The 19,889-nt window shown below is 37.6% G+C and overlaps 1 protein-coding gene across 1 annotated transcript in view; it reads left to right on the top strand.

The window, feature by feature from the left end:
* The window catches only part of LOC124857321 (plexin-A2-like), a 103,223-nt gene extending 95,958 nt beyond the window's left edge, over nucleotides 1–7,265 (top strand). The window contains exons 30-32 of the mRNA XM_047348536.1: nucleotides 62–274; nucleotides 2,388–2,538; nucleotides 3,595–7,265. Of these exons, the coding sequence (XP_047204492.1) occupies nucleotides 62–274; nucleotides 2,388–2,538; nucleotides 3,595–3,690 (460 nt within the window). The 3' untranslated portion in view covers nucleotides 3,691–7,265. The remainder of the gene's footprint in view (nucleotides 1–61; nucleotides 275–2,387; nucleotides 2,539–3,594) is intronic.
* The last annotated feature ends 12,624 nt before the right edge of the window (nucleotides 7,266–19,889 follow it).

Below are 19,889 nucleotides of genomic sequence, written 5' to 3'. Positions count from 1 at the left end.
AAACTTATCTTGCAGTGTTTACTCTATTTCTGTCATTTTATTCTGTCAATATCTCTCCCAGCCTCCCGCTGCGGTTCTGGGTGAATGTAATCAAGAACCCCCAGTTTGTGTTTGACATCCACAAAAGCAGCATCACGGACGCCTGCCTGTCTGTAGTGGCGCAGACCTTTATGGACTCTTGTTCAACGTCTGAACACCGTTTGGGTAAAGACTCGCCCTCCACCAAACTGCTCTATGCCAAGGACATACCGCACTATAAAAGCTGGGTGGAAAGGTGAGTATTGATGTGGGTTTGAGAATGTTACTTCAAGACAAATAAAAAGCAATGTCATTGTTTGTGACGCAATTAAGCATGAGATTCTCAAGGTAGGATAAATTTAAAACAAATGTACAACATGGTCTACTTGCTTTTATCGTAAACAGAAAATAAACAATTTTTTCCTACAGCTCCTTAAATAATCTAACTTATTAATTAGAACAGTTACAATGTTATCTATTCTGTCTGTTGTCATTTTGATTGTTGCATACACATAAGCATAAATAGAGTATGGACAACAGGTAAATTTAGTTGTAGTTTAGTGATTAAACATACCTATTGCACAGAATATTATATTTTTTTATGATTATGCTCCTTGTAGAGTAACACAAGTAAAACAAAATAATATTAGTCGTTTAGTTAGTTGAGCTATCTGCTTAGTTATCCAGCCTTTAGTCAGCTGCTCAACAGGCATACACCTCCTGGATCACAAATTGTAGTTTTAAAACAGTGCAACTTTATTTAGAATAATGGCGGTGCGATTCACAACACTAATGTTATTATGCGACTGGAAATACTTCGTCATAACCAAATTTGTCTTTGTTGTAAGTACGGAAGAGGTGTAGTAGCCCTCTTTCAGCCCAGCCACTGGCAATACGCAGAACCAGGTGGGGGAGGGGCAGTGAAGCTCTACTATATGCTCCATATCAGAGGTGCCCAAAGTGCCGCTTCGGGGGCCATTTGCAGCCCTTGGAATGATATTGTGAAGCCCCAAACTGCAATCCAATAAGAAGAAATATGACCTGCCAGCACAGGAGGTTGATGTGCATGAACACTTAAAAAAAACATTTTTCAGTGACACATTAGATTCTTTTTGAATGGAAAATATTAGGCACAAAAGAAGTATCTATCCTTTATCAACTATGTTTTGTGGCTTTTATTTCGCCTTATAATAAATAGAGTAACAAACAAACCAGTTTTGGCTGCACAAATTCATAAAACCTAACAAAGAATAGCAAATGAAGAATTGGAAATGAGTGACTCATTTCCCATTCTTGTTGCTTAGAAAAGATTAAAACAATACAAACCGACCCCCCTACCAAATAGAAAAATGTATGTATTTCTCACATTAATAAAATGTGCAAAACCATTTTTATGTTTCAGATATTTCAATAATTTAGAGATCCTTTTTCACTGAAAATCTGACTTTTTCATTTATTGGAATATTGCATGTTTTTTGTTGCTGAGCAGATAAAACAACAAAAAGAATCACATTCTAATCATTGTAGGGTTTTTAATGAGAAAAAAGGTGATTTTTGTTGCTTCACAGCTTTTTTGGGCCCTTGTGGCAAAAGGCAGTGACACCGCTGCTCCATATAGTGAAATAAAGTCACTCTGGCACTTCTCATCATTAAAAGGACCTTAAACATTAGGTAGGTACAGTATGACGGAAACATTTATGGTTTTTTTTTAAACCGTAACTTTTTAACATCTTGTCCTGTATTCCTTAATACTGCTAACTGACCAGTTGCAATAGGCCTTCATTTTAGAACAAATGTGAATATTATTAGGTGGATGTAAATTAGCAATTTAGTCAAACTAAGTAGTTTGAACTGCTGAAATCATTAAAATGTTGACATGCACAACCAGTTTTTCTCTAAATCTACAAATGTATTTATTTACTGTTTAGAATCAAGAGACATTTTCATGATTCTGGCTGCAACTTCAAGTACAAATAATTCCTAAGTTAGATGCAAGAGACACTTCATATAGTATATTTGCCCTATAATTATTTCTTGTTTAACTTCTGAATTGTAACAATGAATGGAAATCAAATAATCGCAGACTAATACAAAGTAGTCTTTAAAATCGTACAAAATAAGGTTATCTATCTTGCATGTTCTGTATAGAAAATGTGAGTTTCTTTTAATTCAGAGTTCATATTACTGAAAGACCAGACCTCTGAGTGACACAAGGTTTTCTGCTCAAACACTTTTATGTATAGGTTTCTTTATCACCGAACGTTCTTCGGTTTTCACAACATTGGTCTGAATCAAACTGAGGAGAAAAGCTCCAGCATGCATTGCTGTGTCCTTGAAACTGACTTGTGTGTGTGTGATTGTCCTCTCAGGTACTATGCTGACATCAACCGCCTACCTGCCATCAGTGATCAGGATATGAATGCCTATCTGGCTGAACAGGCTCGCCTCCACTCCAGTGAGTTCAACGTGCTCAGTGCCCTGCATGAGATCTACGCTTACGTCAACAAGTACAGCCAAGAGGTGAGGCCTGTCAACACATCACAAAGTGGAAATGCTATTCAGAAAGTTGTTTGTCTGAAAGTACGATTTGCTCTTTTGATTTATGCAATAATCATATTTTATATCAAGAGGGGATCATCCTGTGTTGCTTACTGTTGTGGAACTGTAGAGTTTTTACCCAGTTCTATTTCTCTGCAGCTTCCAACATTTTGTTTTTGTAATTAATTGTGGTTTACAACTTCGAACCTTTGGTGTTTTTGCTGATTCATTTGGCTTACATAGTGTTGTTTCCAGTCAGAGCAGGCCTCAGATTTAGAAAAAAGCTGTACCTGCTCTAGCTGAATCATTTAGCATCTGAGGAGCCAAATATTTCCCATCACAAGTTGATAATACCGGACAAGGAAGTAAATGTGAAAGGTGAATATCCCAGAGACAACTGTGCAGTTGCTAGCTATTGGAAACACGACATTTAATTTCTAGAAGTTTAGAATTTAAATCAGACCAATGAATATAAACAATTTTATTACAGAAATGTGGGCTTAATCAAAGTATGTTTTATACCTGCCTGAAGTTTGTTATTTTCAATCTGACAAATGAGCCTGATCAGAACACATTCTTTTGAGCTTTCTCCTACATAATAATGTGCACACAAGTACTGTGTATAAATTGATTGTCAATATTGTAGTGAAATTATTAATGCAACAAATGTCTATGGTATGGTTACCTTAGAGGTCAAAATTCACTCCAATAACATTCACATCGAAAATCACACTACAAAGGAAACTAAACTTTGAAGCCTTGTGGATTTTAATGAAATTTTTCAAATAAAACTTTGTTTTTTTCATTGGGGGGAAAAAAGGTAAAGTGAGTATTATATTGGTTTGCACGCCTGAACATAGATACTGTGATGATAATTGTATCTGAATTTTTTGTACCTTTAATCTTTTGAATGTTGACATCTTAATATTCAAGGGATAGAAGGGATATAAAAGTAATTCCTTCAAGTGAATATCCCATCAATTTCAGATGCATATTCCATGTTATTCCATCTATGTGACTTGTGTTTTTGTGTTCTAGATCATTGAGACACTGGAGCAAGACGAACAAGCCCAGAAGCAGAAGCTGGCATATAAAGTGGAGCAGATCATCTTTGCCATGTCCTCAGAGAGCTGAGATATACACACCAAAATATAAAACATTCCCAAGAAAAATGGACATGTGGTATGTCCAAACTGTAAGGTATAACACGACACATTGCAGTGTAATGGAGGAGTTTTAAACATTCAACACACATGCTTCTCAGATGTGGACATCAGCACTCCCATATGTGCATCTGTGGTCATAATCACATGTACTGATACAGTATACACAGAGACTGCAGATTTGCCCAACTTACAGTGTAAACACACACACACACACACACACTTAAAAAGAAATGAACAAACCAAACCACACATCACACAGCGGAGGATCCCAAAGCAAAGACTTCTAAAACCAGTGTCATTTTTTTCTTCGAAGAAACTCCAACAAGAAAACACTCAACTTCTAAAGCACTCAGATGAAGAGAAAAGGGATTTAGGCCATGATCAGTTGCAGAATTTACTGCCAATTTCTAACCATTGGGGAAAATGGTTCATCTTTGTAGTTGGGTCTAATACTAAATGTATGTGAGACACCAGCGTGAGCTTTGAAGAGAACAGTACTTAATAAGAGAATGACTCAACACTAAAGCCAATGGAGTAGCTCAACGAAGACAGGAGCCAATTTAATGGGACAACATGTCTGTGGAGACGTGACTCAAAGTACGTTTTATACGTCTAAGTTGAAGGACACTTATTCATATGACTGACTTGGAGTGACATTGCTATTTGTAGCCATTCTGAGCAGAGATGTGTAACTTTGTGTTATTAAGCCTTTGCTATGGGCTTTTAAAAGACAGTGTTATGCTTTACTTAGTGATGATTGTCTGCATTTCTAGACTCTGAAACAGTAAAATCTCTCACTGACAAGGTAAGAGTCTCAGCTGTTTCATAACCCAACTCAAAAACATCTTCATGCTCCAGTTTTTAATATATATTTGGAGATATTTTGAGCCCACTTCCTGGCTTTTAGTACCAAATATACTGCATCTCATGATTCATGTTACTTAACTGCTCCTGTCGAGGCTATTAATAAAACAAGACATTATAAGGAAGAGATCTCATTTGAGATAGGACATTTTTATAATGATCTATAGAGCACTAATTCAGCCATTCAAAGATAAGTGGAGGCTGAATTGAACTGTTGCAGAAAGCATGATTAATGATGTTTTAAGCGTGATCGTGGATCAGATTCGCCTAACTTTGGACCACAAGCACCTTCTCCCCACCCTTCCCTTCTCATCAGTTATTGTTTACATGAAGCGTAATACTTGAAATGCACCCAGTGTACAGGATATTAAGAACACCTGCATCGCATGTCAAGTAACCTGGACAGATTAGATCAGATAAAGGCCTTGATGCATTATTGATTTTTTCCAGTATGGTTTCTAACTTGATGTGGAAATTAATTGTGGGTAAAATGTTGCAAAGGATTTTTGGGAGAGGAGCTGCAGATTAGTGCAAAGCAGGTGTGCTTATATTTTGTAAACAGAGTGAATATTTAATTAATTAAATCAGTGTTTGGATCAGCTTTTGATCCTTTTAAAGCCTGTTTTTTGTGTCACAGCATGTTTTGTGTTTTAAACCACAGTACCATGTAAAGAATATTTCCCCCTTTACATGTTTCATCTGTTTTTGCTTTTTTATTACACAAATCACATAACTTTGAAAATCAACCCTAGGAAAATACAGTTACCCCCAGTTTATTGGTTCATTTTGACTAGCCACACTCAGGCCTGTCTTTCCTTTAGAATCATGAAATCACTTAAACAGAACCTTTCTGACAACATAAAGTAGACTAAAAGATGAAGAAGCAAAACATTAGGTCCAGTTCTATACATCACTTGCCCCAATTAAGGTCATTGTTTATTATTCTATAAATAAGAACGAGACAAATAAAAAATGGCATAAATGGGAGAGTTCCAAGACAAAAAGCACTCCTTTCCAAAAAGAACACAATGGCCAATTTCGCATATCTCAACTAACATCTTTTTTGCAGGGGAGACCATGCAGATTAGTAAGAGGCAAGACAAAAGTAAAACATTTTGGGGGGTGTTCATCCCTTTAATTCTGCCATGAGACTGCCATATCATTTTAAAAACAGAACATAGTTTTCGCATTCAAAATGATGGTGGTAATATGATGGTCAGGGGATGGTCTTAAGAAGAAAATCCTGAGGGAGAATGTCCTTCCATCAGTTCATGACCTTAAGCTTGAGTGCATTTGCGTTATTCAGGAGAATGATTCCAAGCACACCAGCAAGTCCACCTCTGAATTGCTGAAAAACTAGAACACAATTAAGGTTTTGGAGTGACCTAGTCAAAGCCTTCAATTAAATCCAATTGAGACACTGTGGCAATAAACAGGCTGTTCATGTCTGACAACCCTCCAGCATATGTGCATTAAATCAATTCTGAAAAATGGTAAATGGCCTGCACTTATATAGCGCTTTATCAAGTCCGAGGACTTCAAAGCGCTTTACAATCAGTCATCTACCCATTCACACACTGACAGTGGTAGGCTACACTGTAGTCATAGCTGCCCTGGGTCAGACTGACTGAGGTGAGGCTGCCATACAATCGGCGCCACTAGGCCCTCTGACCATCACCAGCAGGCAAGGCCGGTGTCTTGCCCAAGTACACAACGACTGAGACGGACAGAGGGGGGTTGGAACCCTCCGGTTACAGGACGAACTCCTACCATCTGAGCCACCTTCGCAAAGAAGAGTGGGACACATTTTCTCAACAATCTAAAAGACATGCTTTTACAGTGAGTTATCAACACACTTGCACAACCATTTGTAAATTTTAAGGGGCAATTAGTTTTTTACATAGGGTCTGGTTGATGTGGGTAGCTTTTTTTTGTTAATAAATAAAATCATCTTTTGTAAACTACATTTTTCATTCAAATAGATTATCTTTTTCTAATGTTAAAATGTGATTAAAACATTTAAGTGTGACAAAAAGCAAAAAAGAAGAAACCTGTAAAGGGCCAAATACTTTTTTGGGGTACTGTAGAAGCCAAATGCTTTCATTTTGCTTTCCAGTATACATTTGACCTAGCTGCTTTAGTTTCAGTGCTGCTGTAGCTACAGTGCCATTTCTGAACTTTCAGCCATTTACCATCATGAAGGAAGAAAAGTCTGTCTGCACCTCACTGTGATTCAGGCTTTTACTTTTGATTGTTTCGGCCATTGTGATGATACCAGATGAAGACCTTTCAGTGCTTCAGGCTGTTTTCATTAACAAGCACACTCAGTCTTCTGTTGCACTGCTGATTTGACCAGTTCAGTATTCAGGGGAGGTTTTACACTCCTCACAGGACCTTGATTCGTGTTAACGTAAAAAGTAAGATAAAAAATATGAAAAAAAATAACTAAATACATTTCATGTTTAGTGTTAAAATATTATGGAATTCATCTGTTTTATGTGTGGTTTGACAGCGATAATTTATAAATGTGTTGTGCAATAACTTGTCATGTTTAAACTGCATTTTTAAAAACAATATATAACTGTATAAATATTGTACATAAAAACACTCCTATTTTGCAAGTAAAAAAATTCACTTTTTACTGTTGTTATACATTAAAAGCGGAGCTGATGAAAATAATTGCTGTTTTATTGCTTCAGTTATTTTTGTGGATCGTGTTTCACAATGCTTACAGGATACCCAGAACTATGGATGGGCAACATTGTGTTTCCCTTCCATAACAAAAGTATGCTAAACTGAAATAAATTTGTTTGTTGTCAATGCTGAAATAGTACGAGTTGTGAAGAAAAATCTGTCTGTATTTTGTGAATACAGCGAAACTGTAAAAATGATTATACATGACAGTTAATGGTTAAAAGATGCAGCGTGCATCAATTAAAACCAGATGTTTACATGTACTGTATAAAAAGACACATAACTGTTTTTCTTACTTTGAAACAGACAAAATATTTTCTGACTAAATTAACAGGATATTTGTTTGGTAGATTTTTAACTTTTCTTGAATGTTAAAGGTGTACATTTAGCAAGATCAAAATGCCTTTAAACTATTTGAGAAAGACCAGATGATGATGTCATGGCTTTGTAAGCATCTAGGTTAACTGGAGGCCCACATATGGATGTATTTTAAGCTACATCTAAAGCGCTGCTTAGTTGTGTGGCATCATAGGAAAATGAAATTAAATCAGGCAAGATCTTTTGCTGCAAAAGGGACTGGTGCACTTCACAAAATAGATTAAAACATGAGGAAGAAGATCATATGGAAATTCTGAAGCAACATCTCAAGACATCAGCCAGAAAGTTAAAGCTTTGGTGCAAACTGGTCTTCCAAATGGACAATGACGCTTAGCATACAACCAAATTAGTTACAAAGTGGCTTAAGGACAACTAAAGGAACACTTTAAATACAGGTTCCTGAACAATTTTCTCCAGATCTTAACTTCCTGGAACCCTTTATGTACCTAGACTGTTTTTTGAGTGTCCATTGTGGGGTCTGAAGTCTAGGCTATTTATGTAGATTATGTTCCCTGATGCTGACCGGCTCCTCATCCTGCAAGAGTGCTGCTGCGACCTAAGGACACAGCTCTATGCCCACCACAACAGTGACATCCAGGATTTGATCAAAACAGTGAAAAAAACAGCACTAATCTTAGATTGTTTCATATGATTTAAAAGTGTGAAAATGTATCAATAAAACAAATTTGTTATTAATTGCATCGATACCATCTACTGACTGCAAGAGACAAGAATACAAAGAGCTCCAATTAGGATTAAAGTTGGCTATTTAAAGACAATTTAAGAGTTTCATGGCTGTTAAACTTTGAAGTGGAATTAAAACCAGTTTTAACTCAGGAGACGTTCGTAATAATCCTCAGATCTTGCAAGATGTCTCTCATAGAAAGAAAAATCACATACACACACGTTGCAGTGTGTGTGCACCAATCAAATTTCAAATCAGGGAATGGTCAACAATCCTATGCACCTGTGATTGCTATAATCCATATCTCAGAACATATTTGCAAACAAATATTCTCTAAAAAATAACTTTACTGGTTAAAATCTCTCAAACTGAGCCTTTGATAATAAACGTCTTTCTCTCTGTATCTGTAGAGAAGTTGAAAGTGAAAGTATATATATTTCTACTGAGGTTGGCTGAATTGATCAATGGATTTAAATGGAAATATTTAGAACAAAATCTTATTTATGGGTGTCTTAGTTAAAATGTTGTTTGCAAAAAAAAACCTACTGTCATATAGTTTAAAGTTAACAGAAAATATAAAATGAAGAAGGGTATAAACAGGAAGCTGATTGAAATATAATGGTGCGGATATTTTACCAGTCAGAAATGTTCAGCATTCAGTCCTCGCAGCTGTTCAAGTCCTGACCTCAGTGACCTGTGCTTCATGTCTTCCCCCTCTCCTCACCCCACTTCCTGTCTGCCTACTTTCAAATAACAAAAAAAGTCCACTAGTGCTGCAAAAAAATCTTAAAAAATCTTAAAATTTTTTAAAAGAAATGTTTAGTAAAGATTCACCATTAGTTCAGGTTCCATCCAAAACGTTCTACCTACCCGGCATAGCTATTTTGATGGTAGATGTCTATCTGCTTTTGTACAGTTTGGTCCTGGTTGAAAAATTGTAAAATATAGAACTGCATGCAATTAAGGTGACCTACAAACATTATTTCGTTTCACCAGTTCTTTCAAAGGCAATAGGACAACATTTCCCAGACTGAAGAGTTTTTTGAAGGATACACAAAAATTTGACCAAAGCCATGGGAAATTCTACCAAATATTAAGAAACTATCTTATCTTTAGTTAAAACAAATCACAAAACGATCTCTTGCACTCTATTCTGGAAAATTGAAATAATGACTGAACTAAAACAGGAAAAGTTCAATCTGATTAAATGTCAGACAGTAAGAAAAAAAGTGCTGTGTTTTTGTATAAAACTTTCTACTATATACTTTTTGTTCTGTTTTTGATGCATGTCTCCATGGTCAGCACAGATACATAAAACAGTGGCGTCTCGGGGTCACCAGGTCTCAGTAGATCTCATCAGATGCTATCTCCATGCCAGCCTGTTGTCTGGAAGGTCTTTTCTGTTCTAACAGAAAAATATGTGAGGAGTTTGTTGAACACTATTGGGGCTATGAATGAAACTATGGCTCAGGATAATGATCTAAAACATGAAAACATCAGCAAAGAAAAAGTTCTCTGGATACAAAAACAATTCATGAATAAATCTGTCTTCAGCCCTGAATCCTATAAAAATCTGTTGAGTGAAGTAAAGAGAAATCAACAGGCAATTTATGATTGCCAAGGGCCTGTCTTGTTTTATGCCTGAAACTGAAGCCTGGGGTGATATATTATTCCCTACGCTTCAAACAAAAATCAGATTTTTTTTTTTTAAATCAACAAAACTATCTGAGAATAAATAAATAACTTCAACTTTATTTAGACTGAAAATTAACACTTTTCAGGTCAAACTTTTTATCCACTTCTGCAATATGAAGTGAGGTCATTTTAAAATCAATGTGAACTCTGCCACATGTAACTGGTTAATCTATTGTTACTATGTTAGACCACCATTTTGCATCCTATTAAGTTTTCATAGGAAAGGCTTTAAAAGCATGACCTGAAATCCCCAGAAGTGAATCTATCATTGAACCATTATAGTTCACAGCTAATTACCCTAGGAGTGACTAAACTAATAACATATCAGACTCATGAAGCAAAAGATATTTTACACTTTAACATTGCTTGGACTCCTCGATCCCTTTACAGAATCAGTCAGTTAATCCAGTTTCAGTTTCAAAACTAAGATCCTGTTTTTTTCAATGAGAGTTCACACTAAACACAAATCTATTTGCTATGAAGAGAAACAGAACAATACAAAACCGATATTAAATAATCTTCACATTTGGCAGAAATGTACTGCATTTGGTTGGATTTAAATGCACATATGTTGTATTTGTGTCAAGCCCACAAAAAGAAGGGGCCATTGTATTTTCAGGACAAACACCAGTGAAGCCTTGATTGAACATTCACTTTTAACTTGTTTATCCTTCTTTGGAAATGGGAACACAAACATACACATACTCAATGGATGATGACCAAATGCTTTGTCTTTCTTCATGTGGGAAATTGGGTTACTCAGTTCAGGAACTTCCTAAATGCCGTGAACATGGGGAACACATTATTTTGAGGTTCAAATACCAAAATCCGTATCGCATAAAACTAGTAAAAAGTAATCCTAAATACAGAATAGTGGGCCTAATGAAAAGTATGTTAATGTACTGTACAGTACGTCCATGCAGTACTTGGTTAGGGTTCGTTTCTAATGAGTTGATGCACCAGTGCAGCGTGTCATGGAGGTGATCAGCCTGTGGCTCTGCCAAGGTGTTAAGGATGCCCAGATTCAACAGCAGCCTTCAACTCATCTGCATTAATTGCTTTGCTTCTGTTTTCACTATCTCTTTACAATAATTCATAATAAATTTCTCTATTGGGTTTGGGCCAAAAGAGTTTCCTGGCAAGTCAGGCAGAGTGATATTCATTAGACCAGTTAATTGTGCTTTTGCAGTGTGGACAGGTGTCAAGTCCTGGTGAAAAATGAAATCTCAATAAAGCTTAGCAACAAAGCCTAAAGTGCTCTAAAATTGCCAGGTAGAAAGCTGCGGTGGACCACAGTGGACCAACATAACAGTTTACATGGCTCCTAAAAATCATCAGTGACTGTAAAAACTTCACATTGGACTTCAAGCAACACAAATTCTGTGCCCCCACACTGTTCTTCTAGACTCTGGGATTTTGATTTCCAAATGAAATGCAAGATTTAGTTCCATTTGAAAGAGGACTTTGTACCTTGAGAAACTGTTATGTCCTTCTACGCCAGGTAAGATGCTGCTAATGTTGTTTCCCATGGTTCAGAAGTGGAATGCGACCATCTGTGGTGGCACTTCAATTTCTGGCTCCTGTTCCTCAAACTCCTGAACCAGCTTTGCTTCACAGACCTATCAAGGCTGTGGTTTTCCCTGTTGCTCTTGAAACTTTTTTCTAGCACAACTTTTACTTCCACTTAACTGTCAATTTTTATGCTTGGATATAGGACACTGTGAACAGTTAGCCTTTTTCATGGCTTACCCTCCCTATAGAATTAGTCAATGGCAGTCTGCTAGACATTTGTCAAGTCAGCTGTAAGCCATAATCATCAAAATTAACAGAATAAAACAGCTTAATATCACTCTATATGCAATGAATCTGCATAACATGAGTTTCACGTTTTAAATTAAAATAATAAAATAAATTAACTTTTCCATAATATTCTAATTTATTTTTGCAAATCAAATGTTCAAATTAAATGTGAGCACTCCAGTATTAGAAAATACTTTTACTCAAGAGTTAGAAAACTGCCCATGAAAACAAAGTGAGCTTTTTAAGCAACCTAAAATATTCAAGAGACCTGCAGAATGAAAACACTACCACCATACTGTGACAATATTTGGTACGGCATGTGCGCAGCATATAGGGGCTCCTTAGCACTTGCCATTGGGAGCAGGTTTTCATTATTCATGTGCAACCCTCAGGGTTCTGTGGCAAGCAGAGCAGACAAAGGTTGGGAGCCAAGGAGGGTTATATGAACCACCAGCCCTCCCCACCCGTACCTGTCAGATCTGGGTAGGATGTCAACAGTGTGTCGAAGGGTCCTCTGTACAGCTGCCAGGCTCTCACCCCTTCCCTGAGTCTTCTCACTCTTAACTTGTCAGCGCACCAACACTTGGCAGACAACAATTCCCAATCGCTTACTTCTCTTGCACTCACTAAAGCAGGAAGGATCATTAGGCCTCAGACCGTTTCTACTGACAGCAGAAAAACCTGCAGGATATCTTCCTGATAGACTCTGTCCAGATGAAACCAGACAAGTTTATGGAGCTTCCACACCCTTTTGGAAATGATTTTCCTTTCAAATCATGGCAGGTGTCATAATATCTTATTCTGCCTTGACCCGTGACTGACGTGATTACATTATATATGATGTGATGTCAAGTAATGTAATGGTGCAAGGCTTCTTTTCTGTGGGATCACCAGTTTTATCATGGCTGAGTATAACAACCTCTACTCCCTGATCAGAATATTTCATTCGGAAGGAAAAGGTTCTTATGCGGCAACTGCAGACCTTGAAGAATAATTCAAACTGTGAGTTCATCTTTGGAATGAATACTGAATTAAAAAATCCTTGGACTTTCTACTCACATAAACAAATGTAAAATAAGAGTGGACTTGGCCACTTTGCAGAGTGAAGTCACTGTGAAATTACATGCAATGAATAAATAAATCATTTTCCACTATATATGAAGACAACAACTAATGATTAATCAAGTGACAGATTGGTTTTTAAACCACATGTTTGCTATTATGCTTTTAGATGTGTATACATATTTAAAACAACTTACACCTTTTTTTGACTGAAGGTAAAATTACCTTTACATAAAAGTAAATACAGGACAGCACAATCAGACATTAATTTTATTAAGCTTCATTGAAGCTTTCAGCAGACCAACAAACATCAATCTACTGCTGCTTCAGTTAAATACATCAAGCATTGCTGGAATGTGTCAACACACATCCAGTTTGTTCTCGCTAAGAACAAAGTAGCTAAATAAATAAGGAGGAAAAACCCTAATTATTTCTTAGAATGAATCACATATGATCACAACTAGGCATCATCAGTAAAATGCTCACATCAGTCTACTGAGGCCATCTTCTGACCAAACTTATGATAGCAAGCATAAATTGAAAACAGAAATAATGAGAATTTATTTATAGTGCTTTTCAGTTTAAGGTGGGAGAAGTTAGAGGAAGGGGACAGAGGTTGAGAATGTCAGCTGCTTGGAAATATGTGTTTGTTTTGGATATATGGGTGTGTGGTGTGTGTGTGTCTCTGTGTGTGTGTGCCTGGTAACATACAAGGCTGAGCTGCATTCCTGCAAGTCACGGTACATACATAAAGCAAACCAAGACTAACCTCTGAGACCATAAAGGGACATCCCTCCTGCACATTAACTTTTGAGAAGGAGTGACTTCATTCGTCCTGTGCTTTCCTTTGTTAGTCCCCCCCGCCCCTCTTATATTCTGTTCACTTTAGGGTCATTGTGGCTGCTCAGCTCAGAGTGGTAATGGTCAACATTTTCTGCAGTTTGAAATTAAATCCCCTCTCACTCATCCTCCCACCAGTCAACCTCCTCCTCTTTCAAACTTTACTTTAATTTTCCCTCCTTCTCAGCCTCCATCCTCTGCACTCATGAAATCACTTCAAGACAGACTCCCTCCTACTAAGCCAATCACTGAGCTTTGAAGGATTCATGACTCCAATTTTCAAAGCTCCATAAATTCTGCATTATAACATGCATGTGTTTGTGACTGTGCTCACCAGGTCCTTTGTACAAATAATTAAACCAAAATGAGACTATTCTATTATTCTTTCTACATAAACACCATTTATTTCCTTTAACAAAGTGTATTCATATCTTTTTGTCTCCTCAAAACTAAACAATGACATTTTTGAGTTATAAATTTGCGACAAGAAATGCTTGTCCTATAAATATCTGTCACAGCTGGTGAGTTGCTGTTCCATAACTTCCTGTTTAAAGCTCTCCTTAAGTTGTTACAAATAATGTATTACTGGTGAGCTTTGAGAGCTGGGGTCTTCAGAAAAAACAAAAAGCAAGTGAAGCTGGTACATTTTGGAAATTCCCAATTCAAACACCAAAAGAGACAATATGGCTTACTTTTATTTTATTAAGACCACAAATCTGTTTTTGGGACATCCAGCTTAATGTACAAGTATTACTGGCAGCTAACATTCTAGTATGTTGAAACAGTAAAGGGACCTAACTTTATATACAGTATATATATACAGGGGTTGGACAATGACACTGTAACACCTGTCATTTTAGTGTGGGAGGTTTCATGGCTAAATTGGACCAGCCTGGTAGCCAGTCTTCATTGATTGCACATTGCACCAGTAAGAGCAGAGTGTGAAGGTTCAATTAGCAGGGTAAGAGCACAGTTTTGCTCAAAATATTGAAATGCACACAACATTATGGGTGACATACCAGAGTTCAAAAGCGGACAAATTGTTGGTGCAAGTCTTGCTGGCGCATCTTTGACCAAGACAGCAAGTCTTTGTGATGTATCAAGAGCCACAATATCCAGGGTAATGTCAGCATACCACCAAGAAGGACGAACCACATCCAACAGGATTAACTGTGGACGCAAGAGGAAGATGTCTGAAAGGGATGTTCGGGTGCTAACCTGGATTGTATCCAAAAAACATAAAACCACGGCTGCCCAAATCACGGCAGAATTAAATGTGCACCTCAACTCTCCTGTTTCCACCAGAACTGTCCGTCGGGAGCTCCACAGGGTCAATATACACGGCCGGGCTGCTATAGCCAAACCTTTGGTCACTCATGCCAATGCCAAACGTCGGTTTCAATGGTGCAAGGAGCGCAAATCTTGGGCTGTGGACAATGTGAAACATGTATTGTTCTCTGATGAGTCCACCTTTACTGTTTTCCCCACATCCGAGAGAGTTATGGTGTGGAGAAGCCCCAAAGAAGCGTACCACCCAGACTGTTGCATGCCCAGAGTGAAGCATGGGGGTGGATCAGTGATGGTTTGGGCTGCCATATCATGGCATTCCCTTGGCCCAATACTTGTGCTAGATGGGCACGTCCCTGCCAAGGACTACCGAACCATTCTTGAGGACCATGTGCATCCAATGGTTCAAACATTGTATCCTGAAGGTGGTGCCGTGTATCAGGATGACAATGCACCAATACACACAGCAAGACTGGTGAAAGATTGGTTTAATGAACATGAAAGTGAAGTTGAACATCTCCCATGGCCTGCACAGTCACCAGATCTAAATATTATTGAGCCACTTTGGGGTGTTTTGGAGGAGCGAGTCAGGAAAAGTTTTCCTCCACCAGTATCACGTAGTGACCTGGCCTATCCTGCAAGAAGAATGGCTTAAAATCCCTCTGACCACTGTGCAGGACTTGCATATGTCATTCCCAAGATATATATATATAGAGAGAGAGAGAAAGAGAAAGAGAGAAAGAGAGAGACAGAAAGAGAAAGAGAAAGAGAAAGAGAAAGAGAGAGAGAGAGAAAGAGAGACTGATATATATATAGATAGACTGAGGTGGACACCTTCATACATTTATATGGAGATAAGTAGGCAGCTTGAGGTTGGGTGCCTTGCCCAGTGGCACATTAACATGTGGCAGGAGGAAACTGGAATTTCACCCACAACTTTTGGATTGGACGACAACTACTCTATCCACTGAGCCACTGTTACTCCATGTGATGAAGCTGGGATCTGCTCCAGAAATTGTCCATCTTTAAACTGTGGTGCAACTTTGAACTATTTAAGCCTCAGTTGTGTTGATTCTGCAACTGTGGCACATGTGCTATATACATAGCATGTGAGAGCTACAAAGCTCATGTCAAGAAATATTTTGACATATCCAAAAAACAATCTGGCAGCCTGGCTTTTCTGGTGATCACATTGTGTATGTCAGTGTCAGATATATTGTAAAGAGATATAAAATATGGCATCATGTCTACCTTGCCATTAGAACGAAAGGCAGAAATACAATAATGTGATGGGAGTAATATCAGTGTTGTGTGAGTTCATCCCTAACAAGAATTAGTTAAAAACTCAGTTCAACCATGGCAAATGGTAAATGGCTTGTACTTGTATAGTGCTTTATCAAGTCCCCAGAGACCCCATAGTCCTTCACAGTACATTCAGTCATCCATCCATTCATACACACATTCACACACTGACAGTGGAAAGCTTCAATGATAATTTATTCGTTTTTATAGTTCCCTGCCTCAATATTTTGAAGTTCACAGCTCTAACTTTAACTAGTCTTCATTCATTTATCATTCTTTCTCTGAAATGTAGTTAAAAATCAATATCACATCATTCAAAAATTAACATAATGATTATGCCATTGCCTAATATCTGTTTTAGTCTCTCCTTGTGTATTTGCTCAGATAAACCATTTTATAATGGCTTAATTACCAAACCAGCTGTTGTTGTTCACATATTTTAATAGTTCCATCAGCATAAAAGACATTCTTGTATGAAAAGCATCCATTTAGTTCGTATATTAGTACTTTTAAACCCCTTTTTACCATCAAGTCAACATGGCCAGTAGTTTTATTTTCCCTTTTATTTTCCTTTTACACTCTTATTGCACAGTCAAAACCCCCACCTGTGGTAAAGAACATGGCTGAAAACTGAAAGTTGAAGTTGTATTTGAAAAAAGCACTTGGTCATTTAAATAAAGTCATTTATAGTTCTAGAGATTTAAAGTGAAATTAAATGGTCGTCTTCTATGTAAAAGTTTGGTCATAAGAGATTCAACCATCCACTATGTTTCTCTTTAATAAAATCTTGAATGTCTTTGACACTTTAGCTGACAGAATCTTCAAACATGTAAATTCAACACATCTCTGATGTTCTTTCAGCTACTTACCCACACGTTGGTTGCTGACAGGTGTTCAGAGCTGTAGCTTCTCTTCAGGTCTTTTCTACATTTCCCTTGGGCAGCCAAAAATACCCTCAGTGTTACCTGATAGTTAGGTATTAGAGTTAAAGCCTGTAGTTCATATCCTTATGTATGAAACAAAGTCAAAGGCAGCATAGTCAACTTTATAGCGAGGGGATAAGCGTAGGCCTTGAGGGGAAATGCTGTGGCTCTTTCTCTGTGACACAAAGACACAAAGTTTGCCCCTAAAAATACATGGGAAATCTTTTATTCACACCTAACTAGAATATGGTTACATTACATCAAGATGACCTAAGTTCGCTCCACGTTCCTCATTTTAAAACAGCATTGTTAAGCTCAAAGCTCTTATAAATGTGAGCTCCACTCATGAACAACACTGAATATTAGGCAAATACCACAGCTGCTTTGGCATCACCAGATATAACAAGAAAAACACATTAAAATCATCAGTTCAAATGAAACATTTAATTTTACTTTAAATTAAATAATTATTATGGAATCAAAAATTCATAAATTTCATTCATGCTGAAGATTTTCCATAAACTCAGATGTTGACATTAATGATTCATCAATCAATCAACCACTGATCAAAATCAGCCATTTTCCTGTTGATCAGCTCAGATCTGTAATTAGCAGGACAAATATGAAAAAAAAATCTGTTGTTCCTGTTTGTTACATGCCTGAAAGAAAAAAGAAAATTGTTATTAGCCACTAAATCCTGATTGTTGCATCTCTAATTAAACCCAAGCAACAAAGGCAGTTGAAAGTAGTTATATTCAAAATGAACTGTCTTTCTGAATGCCTAAACATTTCCAAAAACTCACCAATTTCCACATACACCTCATGGGTGGTGACATGTATTAAGGGTTGTGTAAAAGAAAATTAAAAAACTGCGGTTTAATAAAAAGTTTTAGGATATTACCCTCTCAACATTAAACATCTAATTAGGAAAATTAGTCTTATATGCATGAAAAACAGCTAAGATTAAACACGAAATCCAGCCACAGCACATGTAATTCAGTTCCATTGAGTACATAGGCCTAATGGAAACAGCACCTCTCACCCCTGTTTGAAAAAGGTTGCGTTGCAGGCTAACCCCAAGCAGGCCGTCTTTTTTAACAACATGTAGACGCCAATACTTGTAAGTCACATAAATGTGCTTCACATTTTGGTTGGCAGAGTAGCCTATTGTGAGGTCTTGTTTGTTTCCTGCACCGTTACCATGTACACTGTTGAATCACAAATTATATCATAGAAAAAGAAAAGATGCTGATACTGTTAAAAACTGGTTTCCCACTTCCAGATTACTTGTTTTCAATTTTTTGCAACAACTAAATGTTTCAGCCCATGGAAATGCCAGACAAAAATAACCACCAGAGTAAATAAAACATGCAGTTTTCAAATGATGATTTGATTTACTAAGGGAAAAAAGCCATCCAAACCAAACTGGACATTTGTGAAAAATCAAGTATTCTCAAGCTAAAATGTATGGTTGTGCTACCTTAGGCAGTAACTTTGCAATAACTAGCAGAGTGTTTTACTGTACTGTGGAGGAATTTTGGTCAACTCTTCTTTGTAGAGTGTCATATTGTTTTTAACGGATTTGACCCACATGCAGAAAGCAATTCAGGAGACAGAGTTTCATGGTAAAGTGTTTATTTACAGTGTAGTGATGTGGGCAGGGAAACTGGAACCGGGAAAACAACTGTAAAAATAAACAGGATGGTAAGCAGGGAATACTCAGGGTCAAAACTAAAGAATAATAATTCAGCCTTACTGGGTTGATGGAATGATCCGCCAGAGGGTGGGGAGCGGAGAGACCAAATAGTTGTTTACCCATGAGACAGATGATGGTGGATAATGGTGTGCCAGGATGATATGATGGTCCAGGGTTTTCAGAAGTAGGTACAGTGGAAGGAGGAGGGTGGACAGGGTTCTTGAATGGTATACAAGGAGCGAAGAATACAGGAGGCTGCCAACCAGTGAGGTCCAAGCGGTTTGAGTCTTTGTTCATGGAGCTTAATAACTTCTTTCCAGAGGTGGTAAATCCAGGCAGAGTTCCACACGAAAAGACAAGGTCGGGTTCTGGTAATCCTGCAAGGTAACAAATACAAATTACTAAGAGTCAAGGCAAGGAACAAGACAAGGTAATGTGACTTGAGCTGTACCACTAAGGGACAACACTGTCAGTGAGTTGCTAGCAGCCTCCTCCTAATATACTCCTCTGCAGGTGATCAAGGGAATGATGAACACCTGTCACCTCTCATCCAGGTTCCATGCCATCTAGGGGCTAAGCACAGTAACAGCACCAAACAAACAGACAAAGCACAGATCGTGACATAGAGTCGTTTAGTTTAGTCACAGTAATGGGTTTTCAAGTATCAATGGCACTATCAAAGTCATACCACAGCCTCCCAGTTAGATTCAAAATTAGACTTTGACTAGACCACTCCAAAACCTTAACTTTTGCTTATGTTTTTCTTAGCCATCAGAGGTGGACCTGTGAGTGTGCTTTGGATCATTGTCCTGCGAGCCGAAGTGCACTTGAACCTCCTATATGAGTTGGTAATATGCTCTTGGAGTAATTTTGATGGACCAGCAACTTCTGAGAAAGTTTACCACTGTCTCATGTTTGCTGTTTGCTCCATTTGTAGATAA

The sequence above is a fragment of the Girardinichthys multiradiatus genome, chromosome 20 (genome assembly GCF_021462225.1).
Source record: "Girardinichthys multiradiatus isolate DD_20200921_A chromosome 20, DD_fGirMul_XY1, whole genome shotgun sequence".
NCBI lineage: Eukaryota > Metazoa > Chordata > Actinopteri > Cyprinodontiformes > Goodeidae > Girardinichthys > Girardinichthys multiradiatus.
This window is presented reverse-complemented; position numbering and strand designations above follow the sequence as displayed.